The sequence below is a fragment of the Oncorhynchus clarkii genome, chromosome 19 (genome assembly GCF_045791955.1).
Source record: "Oncorhynchus clarkii lewisi isolate Uvic-CL-2024 chromosome 19, UVic_Ocla_1.0, whole genome shotgun sequence".
In the NCBI taxonomy this organism is placed as follows: Eukaryota; Metazoa; Chordata; class Actinopteri; order Salmoniformes; family Salmonidae; genus Oncorhynchus; species Oncorhynchus clarkii.
The window spans coordinates 37,179,158-37,194,451 of NC_092165.1; the positions used below are offsets into that span (position 1 = coordinate 37,179,158).

A 15,294-nucleotide genomic window follows, 5' to 3' on the forward strand; every position below is an offset into this window, starting at 1 on the left:
GGCTTTGGAACATTCTCAGCATATTTAAGGAATTTGACAAAATAATTTTATTTTCTTGACATTTCAATACTTTAACACAATGTTTCCTAAAAGTTCAAACATGGTTAAATTTATTTAAAAAATGGTAATGTTCTAGAAACATTCTCCAACTGGTTTGACATTGGAAATGTTCTCAAATAGTTCAGAGAATGTGAAGAAACAATGTTCTCCTGTGGGAATGTCAATACTTCAGCATAACCTTTCCACCAGGTTTCATCATGGTTCTATTTAAAGTGATGTTTTCAAATTGTTGAGGGCGTTAAGAAAAATCCTTATTCTCTGGCAATTTCAGTACTTCAGCATACCATTTCCTACAGTGTTCCTCATGGTTCTATTTAAAGTCATGTTCTCTGAACATTAAGAAAACTTTCCATATATACCACAAGACAACATTAGTAGGATAAAAAAATGTATACATTCCTCTATCAGCGTCAACAAAACTCTCTCTATCCCCTATCTTGTGAAGTGTGTTCAGGTGTGTTGGCCGAGCCTACTAATTGGCCACCCCTAATCTTGATGAGTGCTTGTTTCCTTTGAAATGGGGTCTGTTTGAACAGGCTAAATAGAACCACTTTGCATGCTAGCTCTATCCTGGTGGCACAGTGGACTAATTCCATGGATAGAGAAGATTATACGGTTTGAATCTCAATGACGCCGTGCCATTATCATTTTTTTCATGTATTTGCATGATTAATGCCTAAGCAAATTAATTTCCATGTGCCCTATCTGTGCTTGGAGTTAGAAACAGTTAACCCAAACTAAGCTAGAAGTGTTTTTAAGTCTTATTGAAACATTTAGTGAAAGTTTTAAGGAAGATTAAAAACCTCCAAATAACCTATTATTCCCATTCTCAGAACATGAATAAAACATCCCAGGAAAACTTTCAGGGGACCATAATAATGCGTTCTCAGAACCTCGTAGCAGTCTAAAAATGTACGTTCCCAGAACAAGCAAAAATGTCACTTTCTGGTTTACCGGTCAGGAAACTTAATGTATGGCTTTGTTCCCAGAACCAATAGGAAACCAAAGGAATTAAATGTACTATCTTGGATCCTACTGGCTTGCAAAGTGATGTTTAATTCCTATTGGAATCCAGCCAGAGGGGGGATATCCAACAATTGGAACTTTTCTTCACCCACAATATGCATTCAGAATGACTGCCAGGGTTAGAAAAATATATAAATGATACTACCCAAACCAGCTCAACTGGAACAGCCATTTCAGTAAGGGATGCAATAAATCCAACTAAGAGATTGGATTAGTTTAGAAACATGTATGTTATTGATCTTGTGTAGCATAAGATTAATTAATCCATCAATGTACATGCAAAAACACAATAAACAAAACATATATTGAAACAAACAATTACAAAAATGAAACGGCAATAGAGCATGCTGGGAAAAATTATATCGGTGGGCGTGATCAGACTAGCTTGACCAGCTAGACCATGCTTGACCATGCTTGACCAGCATACTCCAGCATGGACCAGCTGGGTCACCTGCATACCAGCATCCCCAGCACAAGCTTGTATGTGTCCAAAACAGAGTGAAGGCTGGTCACAAGTGTCCAAAGCACAGCGATGACTGGTCACCCATGTCCAAATGACATCAAAGGCTGGTCACGAGCAAAACCAGCTAGACCATGCTAGTAAACCAGCATAACCAGACAGACCACGCTTGTCAGACCAGCTTGACCAGCTAGACCATGCTGGTCAACCAGCACAGACCAGCAAATACCATCATGGACCATCTTGAAATGAATGCTGATCTATGCTAGGGGTGTTTTCAGCAGGGAACTGAACACTGAAACCCATGAAAATAAAAATGGAACCGTTCCTGGTGCTGCCCATGAGTTTGACAGGCCCGGTTTAAATTGACAGAGGGTTGGTCCCCTACAGATGGAAAGAGGAAGTTCATATGAGCAGTCCTCCATGTCCTATCCCAATATCCATGATGACCCAACTTGCTGTTCTTCTCCTCTCCTCTCATCTTCTCCTCTTTCCCCTCTCCTCTCCTTTCTCTCCTCTGCTTTGCGTCCCATCTTCCTGCCCACGGTTCGCCCACACTGGGATGTTAGCATATTCTGACTGCTTGGAATTCCTTCCTGCCATCTTAGGAGCGCACACTGCGTTTTAAAACTTGCTGGGCCCTTTCAAGTTTTATTTGAAAGTATGTAGTTACATTCTTGAAAGAATAACAGGTCCCCGGAGTGATTTATACATAGTATTAAATGTCAAGGTTTGAAAAGACATAGTTAACACTCGCTCATCCACTTAAGAGCTTCTCAATGGCCTAAAATGTTCAGGGGGCTTTAGGCTATTGATGTGCAGTAAAAATTAATATGCAGAGAACAAGAAAAAGAAGGAGACAGAACAGAAAGAGGGAGTATGAACTGACTAGCTTTCATGTAATATCTTACTCAACCAATTTGAGTCGCTGAAAGGTCCATGGGGTTGGTCCACGGTCTATTTTGGATTCAAAAGATGATATGCTTTTCCACAGCCAGTGCTTAAACTATAACATAGATGTAGTGTAGAGTATATCAATACCGTAGTTCCTGGAACTCACTGAAGTTGAGTTACTTAAGACGTCCTACCTGCTGCCATTGCTGTTCTGCTGGCGCTCTAGGTCAAAAGTCAAGTGCCATGTTTACTTTTGATGGTCTGTGACCCTCTGGTAATTCGATTAGGAAAACTTTGCCTTTGGAATGGAACTCTGCTTAGCTTTTGTCAGCGAGTCAATTCTGCTGCATGTATGAACAGCTTTTTGTGCTGAGTTACTTCTCTTAAGAAATATCATTGGTTGACTATGAGACCCTTTAAGTAAGTTGATTGGTTGACTGACTAGGATACTCCAGAGATCCTGCACCGTGTAGGGCCGTGGCCACAAGGCAATATGTGTTCTAAGCTATGCTAGCTACTCCATTCTACTTTACTCCCCTCTATCCCAGTCTATTCTACTCCACAGTGGACAATAACACCATGGCTCTTTATTACAGAACAGTAGGACTCACTGGGCTGCTTGTTCTACTCCCTCCTGGCTTAGCTCGGGCTCTTAGGACCCCAAGTCTAGGCCATTTCAATTCCCCTCTCTGATTAAAGAGGTATCTCTAAGCGCCAATCCAAGGCCCTGATAAAAAAAGCTTTTTAATCCATTGAGAAAGTCTCCAAAGCTCACTAGAGCTCTGGCATCAGGCGTTGCTCCACTCAGCCAGGGTCTGGACAGTGTTGTGGCAGAAGTGTCTCATCCCTCTGCACTGAGAGACGGACCTAAAAAAAGGCTAGGGATGCCACTCACTTGAGCGGTTGCCTTTGATAACATCTGCATGGAGGAGCTTTGAACCAGCGACAACAGGAGATGGAGGGACATTAAAGACCTGTCACTCACTTGGCAAAAGAGTGGCAAACGATTCCAATCATCTACTGACCCAAGTTCAGTCCCAAACAAAGGACTGAAGTGTCACTGATGCTTTCTCTAATGGAGCCTGTGGTACCCGAGTTTGACTGTTGAACATAGGGTGTGACAGGGGCTATAAGATATTTTGGGGTATTTCGGTAAACACTTACAATACTTAAAATTATTGTTTTTTAACAATACAAGCTGAAGCATCTGTTCGATTTCTGACAAAACATTTAATTTTACTTTCTTTTGACTTGCATGTCATCGAAACCTTTAGGATTTCAAAATTCTATTCAGTGCAAGTGACCTCAAGGGGAAAACATTTTCCACGTTAGCTCGACGATGGAAAGATGTTTATCAAAATAAGGCTTTCTTGCTAAAACTATAGCTTCAAATTTACATTCACGTGGATAAAACATTTAACCGCGACTTAAAACTTCAACATTCCGTGTAAAAGCAAACTGATGGTGTTTATTAAACAGTGTTTTTCAGCTGAAGTAGACAGGCCGGAAGAGGCAGTGACCTCTCTTTGTTCTAACCAATCCAACATCCATCCCTCTTCATTTTCTTTGTGTTTACTTCTACGTTCATGAGTTTACATGCCAATTCCATTATAGGGATTAAAATAGTTTGTGCAATCCCTCCTCAACTCCTCACCACCACCCTCTTTCCCTCCATTTAACCCCTCCCGCCACTTACTGGCTTTGAGATCCATGGGTTGAGTTAAGGGATTACTGGCCAAACGCGCTGTAGCACAGACCATTACCCAGAAATAGGAGATGGCTTGGTTGAAGAATGTTCCAGCGAGAAGCCTGGGACCTATAGTGAAAGCTATGTTTGATCAATTGCCGTGGCACGTGTCTGCACTAGTGAATACTTCACTAAACATCTGAAAAAAAGAAAGAGAAAACTAAGGTGTGTTATGACACGGGGCCAGGGGTCTGCACTCCCAGGTTACCTTTGAGCTCCTGTTGATTATGGGCTGGCGTTCACAGGTGAGTGGCTCCAAGCGGGATTTAGAGACTCATAGCCGTGGAGGTGAAATCATCCACTCTCTCACCAAAAGCACCGGCACAGGACTGTTGACCTTTTCAATTGCCCAATGGCAGATGCCACCTGATGACTCAGCTCAGCATGCTCACATAAAAAGAGGAATGCTACTGCAATAAGCGAAAAGTAAAAACAAGCATGAACAATCTTTATAAAGAACAGAAAGTACAAAGTATGGCTAATGGGGTATTTTCCACATCAGTTTGGGGGAGTAAATTGACTGCGGTCCCCTCCCTGACTGTGCAATGGGTGATGGTTCAGCCAGTGCCTGTAGGGCTGAACCACCTAGGGTTGGTAATCTCAGAGGGATCTAATGGGGCTCAGTGGGGCTAAGCCCGGTCAATGCCTGGGAGTGGACCTCCATTAAAGACCCACAGCCAGGTGCCCTCAGCCCCATCAGGCCTGTACTGTGGGGAAATCGCACCCCAGCAAAGCTCTTATCCCTCCAGAGTGGGAGGATCGAGGATCCCTATGGTCATCTGAAGGCCCCTGTGGAACCAGAACATCTAGTCCCTCCACTTCTCTCCACTCTCCCTGCCAACTGAAGGAATGGGGTTACTTTATTTTCTTTTGTTTCCTCTCTCCAAGCATGCTTGTCTGCATTTCATCAGTTTGTGTTATTGTGTGATACACTTGATTGACTCATCAAGCTGAAAGGTTTCGGAGATAGGATTGATCCCAAACAGGTAAAATGTTCTGGAAGAGCCCGTGCATAAGGAGGAAATCATTCACAAATAATTCACGGAGCTGCTCTTCTTGCTGGGGAAGGCCTTCCCAGTCCAAGACCTCTCCATCATGGATGACAACTCCACAGTGTCCCCCTCCCAGAGTTCAAAGAACCTTGGCGTGACCCTGGACAACACCCTGTCATTCTCTTCAAACATCAAAGCAGTAACTCGCTCCTGCAGGTTCATGCTCTTCAACAGTGGTCACCATCCTGTCGATTGCAATTGACTGGTCGATCTCCAAAGCATTTGTAGTCGATCACCAAACATTTCTGTAAAAAACAATAACGATAAAGTCTTGCGTTCCTATTTTTTAATTTTTTTTATTTATTTTATTTTTGGAGCTGTTGGCGGTAGGTGTACTTGATTCAGCATCCCTAGCGCCGGGAAGGCAGTGTTCCCATTTTGAACCATTTCATGTGCCTGAAGGTAGAACTTTGCATACCCGGCAGGCCCAGAGAGCAAATCAAGTGCACCTATAGACCTACCTCTGGCCAATCAGATAGTTGTTAATATTGGCAGCTTGTGTCTTTTTTAACAGCAAGGAATATTTCCCTTTCTCTGGTCATAAGAGTAACAACATGAATTGGCGCATGTGGCAGGAATAATGCAGTGTGACTTGAGTTTCGCCATCAACTGGAAGACTGTGTCCACTTTTCTCAGCGGAGGGAGAGAGAGTGGAAGGTCGGTGAGTCGACTGAGAGGCAGCTTCACTGCTGCTCTCTCCTTCCGTCCCTCCCTCCCAGCAGACTGACCATCAGATGCAGGCCATCAGTCCAGTAAAATCAAATCAAAAGCAAATCATTATGTTAAACTGTGCCTCACAAGTAATACAACAAATGATCTATTACCACTGCGATCATATATCTACAATTTGAAATATAATTTCAACATGAATTGGCTGACATAATTTCTAAATGGTCTGAGAAGAACTACATTGGCAGGACAATTCAAGCATAGCCAATATGCAGTGATAATGTATTGGGCATCTAGCCTACTGAACAAACCTCATTGCCACAGAACTATTTTTAATGGGTTAATGTTGCATAGTGTTTTTTAAGTCATCTTTTTTTTTCTTCATCTGAGCAGTAGATCTCAGCATTTATTTGGACTCAGAAAGTGATCTTTACTCAGAAAAGGTTGGTGACCACTGCTCTACAACATCTGTAAATTACGACCCTTCCTCACACAGAAAGCCGCTCAGGTCCTAATCCAGGCACTTCTCCTCTCCTGTCTGGACTACTACAACACTCTGTTGGCTGGGCTCCCTGCTTGTGCCATCAAACACCTGCAACTTATCCTGAACACCGCAGCCCGCCTGGTGTTCAACCTTCCCAAGTTCTACCATGTCACCCTGCTCCTCTGCACACTACACTGGCTTCCAGTCGAAGCTCGCATCCAATACAAGACCATGGTGCTTGCCTACAGAGCAGCAAGGGGATTTGCCCCTCCCTAATTTCAGGCTCTGCTCAAACCCTACACCCCAACCCGAGCACTCCTTCTGCCACCTCTGGTCTCTTGGCCGTCCCACCTCTACGGGGGTCAGCTCCCGTTCAGCCCAGTCAACGCTCTTCTCTGTCCTGGCAATGGTGGAACCAGCTTCCCCCTGAAGCTAGGACAGCAGAGTCCCTGCCGATCCTCCGAAAACGTCTGAAACCCTCCCTCTTCAAAGAGTATCTTGAGTGAATCCCACAGCCCTCTGAGTATGTCCCAAAAACACAGCTTACTGCACCGATTAGCTGCAGATGTGCATAACCACTTCGCATGGAGATTTATGTCTGAGGCAAGACATTCATTATCTAACAGTGCAATAAACTTTACATACAAAGCCACAAGACACTGGATGCATACAAGGCAATATGTAATAACTGGGCAAAAGTCAACGACACGCCAACAGAAACCACTTGGTCGACTAATGTATGACTACAGGGGAAACTAAAGTAAATACAGCGTGAGAAACAACGGCGGCCATTTGCATTAGGTTCTCTCGCCAGCGTATCCTGTTTAGACCACTGTTCAATCTCAGCCTAATCCCCTCACTAGGAGTACATTTCTCAGGATGCTTACGTGACCCCGGCCAGAGAACCAGAGAGATCCAGAGCAGATTTAAGGCTTTAAGATTCATTATTGCCAATTTCTCTGCCCCGCAGTCTTAAAAATATGTGTCTTAAAGACTTAACTGTTACTGAAGGGCTGTGGGGTAAGGTGTAGCAGCAACGCTTGTTTAACAATTACCCAGTCAACAAGGATTTTTCAACCATGGAGTTTTTAATGTGAGGTAGCCTACATCATTTTTTTTCTTCTTATCACACCGTCTTACAAGCTTTCATTCATTTAGTCTGAGGGTTTCTTAATATGTGGAATATTTGGAAGAAGAAGTTGAAAGGAGTATTCAGGTGAATATTCAGGTGAAAATGTAACAAGACACTTCCTATTCCACTGTCCATGGCACGCACATTTTGTCACTCCACATGGTAGTCCTATAACGTAGCCTATTTCAAAACCATTTTAGAAGACCTATGAAAAAAGCTTCCTTGAACCCCAGATGATCGTTTCCATAGGAACACAGTAAACAGATAAACTGAGGAAATGGAACAGATAGTTTATCCATTGGCAATGAAATACATTGAGATTGAGGAAGAAATAGAAAGGCGTAATGGACACGCAATTGTGCCGTTATTAGCTATGTGATGGGTCTAATGTGGAGTTGAAGTGTATTCATGCAGCTCCGCGCACATCAGTCAAAAAATACATATTGAATGGCCAATTTAGGCTATGTGGGGTGGTGTGTCGACCAGATGCAGTCAAAACATAATAACGCGCTCATGCTTTCAAAACAGAACGCACTAAAAGGTTTGGCATTAAAAATGTATCTGAATAATTAGCAGGGTAGCAATGTTGTATTACATATTTCAGACAAATTACAGGTCGAAATTTCTAATATTAAAAAATAATATTAGAAGGTTTCAACTCATTGTTAGTCTGAAACATATTGCGCATAATGTGTTTCTCTTCGAGAGACTCTCTCTTCGAGAGAGTGGATACAGGGGGTTTATCTTAGGTGTTTGAAACAGCGGAATTGGGCGGAATGGGGGTGGGGGTGGAGGGGGTAGGAGGAGGCATGAAGGCTAAATAGGGCGGACACATAAAAACGGCAAGGGGCAATAGATGCATGATCAGTTGGAGAGTACGCCTGTCCTCGCAGTGTTCCGCCCTCATGAACTTCTGGAGATAGGAACCCCGCTGCAAACATACGCTGCTTCATACATCTACCGCTTCGGTCTCCGGCCATCGTCTCTTCTCTTGTTTTTTTTAGAGTGGTCGTTAAGGAATTAATGATCCGAAAGCACCACCGTACCTCTCCATAAATTAATTCGGCGTTTGCAGTACATGCTTTACACCTGGACTTCCATTGCGTGTGGAGAGCTCACACTTTCTTTTGTCATATTTACTTTTCTCGAGGATACTTACTACCTGTACCCCTACTGATGGTAAGCCCCGCTCAACTTCATATCTGTAGCATGTTCGATAAATTGACATAACAATATATCCTAGAACATTACATATATCCAAGTACCGTACAGGATTAGGCTACAAAATTGCAGAAGGCTCAGACGGGCCACATTTAAAAACAAATTTAAAGCCATTTACATGATTGAAATAGCAGAATTGAGAATGTTAGCCTATCAACAAAGTATCATGTTCGTGATACTGAACATTAAATGTATCCCATTGCATTTAATCGGATTACTGAAGCTACTTCATGGAAATAATTTGATCCGAAGTGAAATACATTGATTAAGGTATACCCTGACGCACGCTAGGACAATGGTGTCAGAAAGTGTTTAACATAAACAACTAATGAGGTACTTTTCTGTTAAAGAAGGTTACGAATACTTACTTTTTGAGTTTTTAACTGTTGTAACTTGCATAAATAGATTATGATATTTGTTGTGGTTGTTGACAAATTGGCTCTGGGTTAGACACCTGCACGAACAGTATTGTGCGCGTATTTCCTATTTTGTAAACGTTTGGAATGGCTACCCGCATGTTTTCATCAAAACATTTATCTCTAGGTTGTTACTGATTTGTCCGTTTTTGGACTGAGTCCATATGTAGGCCTATAGTCGAAGCCTACTTTTATTGATTAGACACCCCTGGACAAAGACACACTGGTCTTCCATGCGTCAATTTAGCTACGTTCCTCAGTTCAATTAGGCTATTTAAAATTTCTCAAATGCAAAACTTGTTTAAAATAAAAAAATATTAGGATCATTTCGATACCCAATGGTTATTTAAGAACAAATGCCTGGATTTAAAACGTAATGGAAACGTAGGACGAAGCAATGTAGGACCATTAAAAAAAACATCTATACCGCTACTACAAACACATGGCTTACACACACAAATTCATAAAAGTCTATGTAGCCTATCGAATTTAGACGTTTTTGTAGAAAAACTCATTAATACAATGAGGGACAGCAGGTTTACCGTAAATATTTACAGGACTACAGACTCAAGCTGACCTCTTCGACGCATGTAGCCTTACCTTCGCACTGCTCAATCTGCATCCACTTACACTAGCCTATTCCAAATGTTTCAATCATTACATTACTCGTTTGTTTGAATTAATGATTTGATGACTAATGGCTCCACCAGAATTCCACAGTTTACAGCAAGTAATTCTAAGAGAGGATTTGGGCATGGAGCTGACAGCAAGAGTAAACGTATCTGTTCTTAATTTTGAGAAGTTGGCCTCTTTGCTAAGTACAAACAGACCGATGCTTAGGCCTATAGCTTAAAAAGAAGAATAACAAACGAAAAAAGGGATGAATACAAAATGTGATCATTAGCGGTTATAGATTTATCATTCAACGATGAACTATGAACCTGCCTTGGCACACGCTTCAATAACTTTGCTCTCACATCAAACTGTTTCTTGGCCCTAAAGATATGGCCATTCACTTTCATTACAACTTCAATGGGGAAAAACACTAAATAATGTTTAATGAACTGATAAGAATGTTAAAATATAAAATGCTAATTTGACAGACCAACTGATAATTATTGACTGTGATTGGAGACATAACTGGAAACATCCATTTGTTGTCTTAGAACTGTCTTCAAAACCATGTTGCTGCTGTTCTTGTCCACAACTTATTGTCAGAAATAAGTAGAGCTATCAGGCTTTACTTTCAACCAAGTATATACCTACCCATCGAGTGTACCATGGTTTTTAAAATGATTTTAAAAAAATCCACTGTACAAAAAAGAAACATGGGATATGACTGCTTCTGTGAACTTAATGCCCCACCCCCCACACCCCTGTCAAATTCCTCAGGAAACACATCTAAAGGGCCATGTGCATAGTCTGATCACATTATCTCTGGTTAGAGGGAGAGAGAGAAAAAGAGAGGGGAGAGGAGTCAAATAAAGGCCTAGGGAGGAGGACTATGCCAGACCAGAGGAAGCAAACTGCCCAGGCTTAATTGCACCCTGGGCAACAATACATTCATTGCAAAATATGGCGCTGTCCCTTGTTCGGTTCAAAACTCAGACTTGGAATTTTACGCTTTCTCCCGGACTGTCCCTCTTCGCTACTTTAGGCCTGCCTCACAGCTGATGAGCTGAATAACCCAACACAATAAAAGGGTTCAATCATATTGTTATGTATCCTTTTAGACACCCTCTTATACAGTGGTTATTACAATAAGAGCAGAACGAGGAAGAAATGTGATGAGCATCATTGTTGGTTACATCCCTATATGCTCTTTAGATCAGCTGGCACAGTCATTTTATTTTACATTTGACTCATTTAGCAGGCGCTCTTGCCCAGAGCGAATTACAGGAGCAATTAGGGTTAAGTGTCTTGCTCAAGGGCACATCAACAGATGTTTCACTTAGTCTGCTCAGGAATTGGAACCAGCAACCTTTCAGTTACTGGTCCAACGCCTTTAACTGCTAGGCTACCTGCCGTAGGTTGTCAACATACTTGGGGAATACACCGACTTAATACGTGGCTCTGTAAGAAGTTAGTCACTGTTTTGTTTTTAGCGGTCTGAATCGCTGTAATCATGGGAGAGGCCCTCTCGGCACAATGAGCGTTTGTTGTCAGAGATGCACACACACGTTATCCCTCCACCCCATGGGTAATAGAGCTGATCATTTTCAGAACCCTACTGCCTCTTCGCCATGGTTCTCACGGGCTGGCAGACACACACACACACACACCAGTCAGCACTCGCACAACACAGGACCTTGTGTCACGACCAAGAACACAAGGTCGCACAAAGGTCAATGTCTAATTTTGTTACAAAAAAGTTTAAAGATTTCCTTGATTACATGTACAGTGAGCCATGGATGGAAAAAGATAAACACTGAGATATGAACCCGGACACACACACACAGTGAGTGTGGACATGATGTTATTGTTAATGTGCATCTTTGCTGTTGTAGCGCTTGGTCCATTTCCAGTGGAATGGGCTCCAAACTGATGACGAAATGCTCACAGAGACGCTCTCACCCATTGAGTCGAAGTGTCTGCTCTGTGGTACTGTTTGCCCAGGCCCTATTTTACAAACACTCGTTAATTTTATTAGCGTGATTCAGTAATGTGTGTTTAAGCAAGAGATTCATTAGGGCCAAGTCCCTCTTGTTGTGATGTCATAGATCCACAGAATGGGCGTAAACCATCTACAGGACAGAACACTGTGTATAGAGGGATTGGAGAGAATTGTCTCAGTTCTAGAACTGCCTCGCCGTGACAATCTGGAGTGAATTGTATTGGATAACACGATTCTTGTTGTTAATATACTGCAGTGGCAAATTTGTGTGAAGTCTGGCTGGTCTGGAAAAACAAGGTTCTATTCAATTCAATAGATCTTTATCATCCCCGAAGGGCTACTCTTGTGCAGCGTAAAAATACATGTACATACCGGTACATAAAAACATTCACACAGCAAATAATGCTTTTGATCAGGTTGGAAAACAAACCGCCAGGTGCAACAGACTCATATCACACAGGTTTGAGACTACAGTATAAAAATGCAGTGATCTTCTTCAATGTACTAAAGATAAAGATAGTGTGTAGGTACATATAGTATGTCTAACTTACACTTTTGCAGGCAGGACAGGAGGACAGCATATAGAAAAGCATTAGTACTTGGCTGAGTCCATAGTGGTTGGCCTTGGACCTATTGATGCCGGTCTGGTCAAAGAGCAGAGCAGCAGGCCTGTCATCAGCGGCTCCACATATCTCAGGACAATTGAGGGTGGGAGGACCGAGGGGGGTCTCTTTTTGATGGGTGCTCACACAGGTTGGGGGGGGGGGGGGGGGGGGTGCTCTTTAAGTTTCTTGAAAAAGCGCTTTTGGCCTCCTTTGTTGAGGCCATTGGGATGCAGATTAATTCACTACTAATCAATACAGAGCTATCATGAACCATCTGATAGCTGGCCTTAATGAGGAGGGAGGACAAGAGAGGGTCCATCTACTCTGTCTGCCTGTCTGTGTGTTCTGCATAGACATGGCAGTGTTTATGTAAATGTATGCTCTCTACAATGACTTGGTCCTACTACCTAAAAAAAACAGCAAGACAATATTTTTTCAATTGACAGACAAATTGCTTATGAAGTGTGGATGTGTGTTGTCTCTTTAAAAATATGTTTGCTAAAGTCTGAAGATTATGGAGTAGAACGTTTACAAATCATATTGTTACATGAAGTGTTTTTGCTGTTTCATTTTCTGTCCTGAAAAGGCATCACACTTCTGGGAACTGCTCTTAGTCGGTTTCCCTGCTCTGACTTGCCAGTTACAGAAAAGAGAACATTAGCGTAACCTTTTACCCCATGTGTCTGTGTGAAAATCCTTAAAGAGAGACTGGGTTACACACACACATACATACATGTTAAGTCAAAGCCAGAAGTACTTTCCTCTACGCTGGCTAGACTACAATGACTACAATGTCCCTTTTCTCTTCTGCAAATTTCAGGAACAGGGTCACTCCAACGCTCTCAAGCAGCCCCCCAGCACCACGTAACATTTCCTTGAGGAACGCGTCCATTGCTGGCTCCCAACAAACATGGACTGTTTTCCCATGCTTTATTTTCTGTCGGTAAGTGGACCATGCTTATTCAATTCATGCCATGTGACACCATTGCCACAGCTTTCTGCATTTCTCCCTTTCTTTTTTCTCAGAACATTGATTTGAGGTTGGTCATATTTTTTGATATTAAATAACTCGGTGGCACTAGTGAAAAGGAAAACCGTCTAATCTCACTTTTACAGAGAAAATGTTGGTGGAATGTGCGGCACATGGTCCTTTGACTCCTTGGTTGGGTCAGACTTATGAGGGACTCGGCTACTTAACAAATTAAGACTTTGCTTTGACCCCAGGGTTGTTTCTCCTATGTGTCTAATCATAGTGGAAGAGGGAGAGAGAGAGACAGGGTAACAATAATGGCCCCCAGATTCCATTCAAAAAGCGGTGTTTTTAACCAGCTGTTAACTCTTGGAGGATGTCGCCAGAGATAAACTGCATAGGGAAGATATCTGATCGGAGGCCATTTTACTGTAAACAAGCCAGACAGGACAATTATAACCAATTAGAGGACATTTACAGTGAGAACATTAGTCAAGGGTCCTGCGGGGTGGAGGTTATGTTAGAAAAAGGAGATTTAGGAAGGGTAGACAAATGTTGAATGTCACTTTATAACAGTCTCTTTATTTCTATTCCCTCTCTCTCACACACTCCATGTCCTCTTTTAAACTCCCTCCCTCTACCAACCACTTGTTTATTTTTACTCTGTCTTTGCCTTCCCAGAGACATCATGATTCCTGGTAATCGAATGCTGATGGTCATTTTATTATGCCAAGTCCTGCTGGGAGAGAGCAACCATGCTAGTCTGATACCTGAGGAAGGGAAGAAGAAAGCCCCGGGCCTGCAGAGCCAGACTGCTGGTCAGAGCCATGAACTGCTGCGGGACTTTGAGGCAACGCTGCTGCACATGTTTGGGCTGCAGAGGCGACCGCGGCCCAGCCGCTCGGCCACCGTGCCACGCTACCTACTGGACCTCTACCGACTGCAGTCGGGTGAGGCCGAGGAGGCCGGTGCCCATGATGCTGCCTTTGAGTACCCCGAGAGGTCGGCTAGCCGCGCCAACACCGTGAGGGGCTTCCACCACGAAGGTAAAGAGGGAGTGAGTGGGTAAATGTCTCTCTGTCTGTACAGAGGGGCCCAGGCCTATGCCCCAAACCTAATCAATATATTGATCAGAAAGAGCGATCTGCATGGATTGAGTACATGTGGATATCCAGAAGTGATATAACCTTTCCTCTGATAAGTATGGGAAAGGTGCATATTTCATAGTGTACAGTTACAGTGCATGTCTATGACGTATGCCCCATTTATAGAATCCATGTACAGAGCTCGGTATAGAAAATGTACTGTAAGTCAAGGTAATTGGCCAACCAGCACCTGAAACAGCAAATTATTTGGAATGAAGCACTGCCTTCCCTAAAAAATAATCTTGAACCATTTTTATTTTCTGGACATCAACAATCCATCCCCATTCAATAACATTCCAATAGTGATGGCAGCAACACATATCTCCCAGAACTTATTTTTTTTAGCCTGGGTGTGGACCCGTAAGCAAAGAATCCCCATCTCTCAACGAAAAAAATAATGGGAAAATCCGACATTTCCTACACCACTAAAACATAAATGTAGGACATCCCCTCCCACCTTTAACATAAACTATGAAATCTAAGGATGTGGTCACAAAATGGTGGCCAAAGAGGGGGCAAGAATTCAGTCAGACAAGTTCCCCTACTCCTGAGAGAATCTGCGGTCCGACAAAGTCAGCCGTGTGTTTGGTTAGCAGCTCAAGGAAAAGCATACCATCATATTATTGAGTTACACTTCTCACCCCACCCAGCACAAGGGCTTAAAAAAAGCCCTTGACCAGCAGTAGTGTGCCTCTCTCATGTCTCCACCAGTTAAGATGGAGCTAGGGCCCTTTAAGAGGGACCTTCCTCCACATGCAATTATCTTTAATGCTACTCTGTAGTCTTCTAAATAAAGTCC

At 42.7% G+C, this 15,294-nt stretch overlaps 1 protein-coding gene across 6 annotated transcripts in view; it reads left to right on the forward strand.

The window, feature by feature from the left end:
• The window catches only part of LOC139375108 (bone morphogenetic protein 4-like), a 29,294-nt gene that overhangs the window by 8,571 nt on the left and 5,429 nt on the right, over positions 1-15,294 (forward strand). For 5 of the 6 annotated variants that reach the window (XM_071116578.1, XM_071116580.1, XM_071116581.1 and 2 more), the window contains 2 exons: positions 13,201-13,323; positions 14,032-14,396. In XM_071116578.1, coding sequence (XP_070972679.1) covers positions 14,039-14,396 — 358 coding nt within the window. In that variant the 5' untranslated portion in view covers positions 13,201-13,323; positions 14,032-14,038. Of the gene's footprint in view, positions 1-8,408; positions 8,704-13,200; positions 13,324-14,031; positions 14,397-15,294 lie in introns of those variants that run through there. The other variant, XM_071116577.1, reaches the window with a different exon arrangement.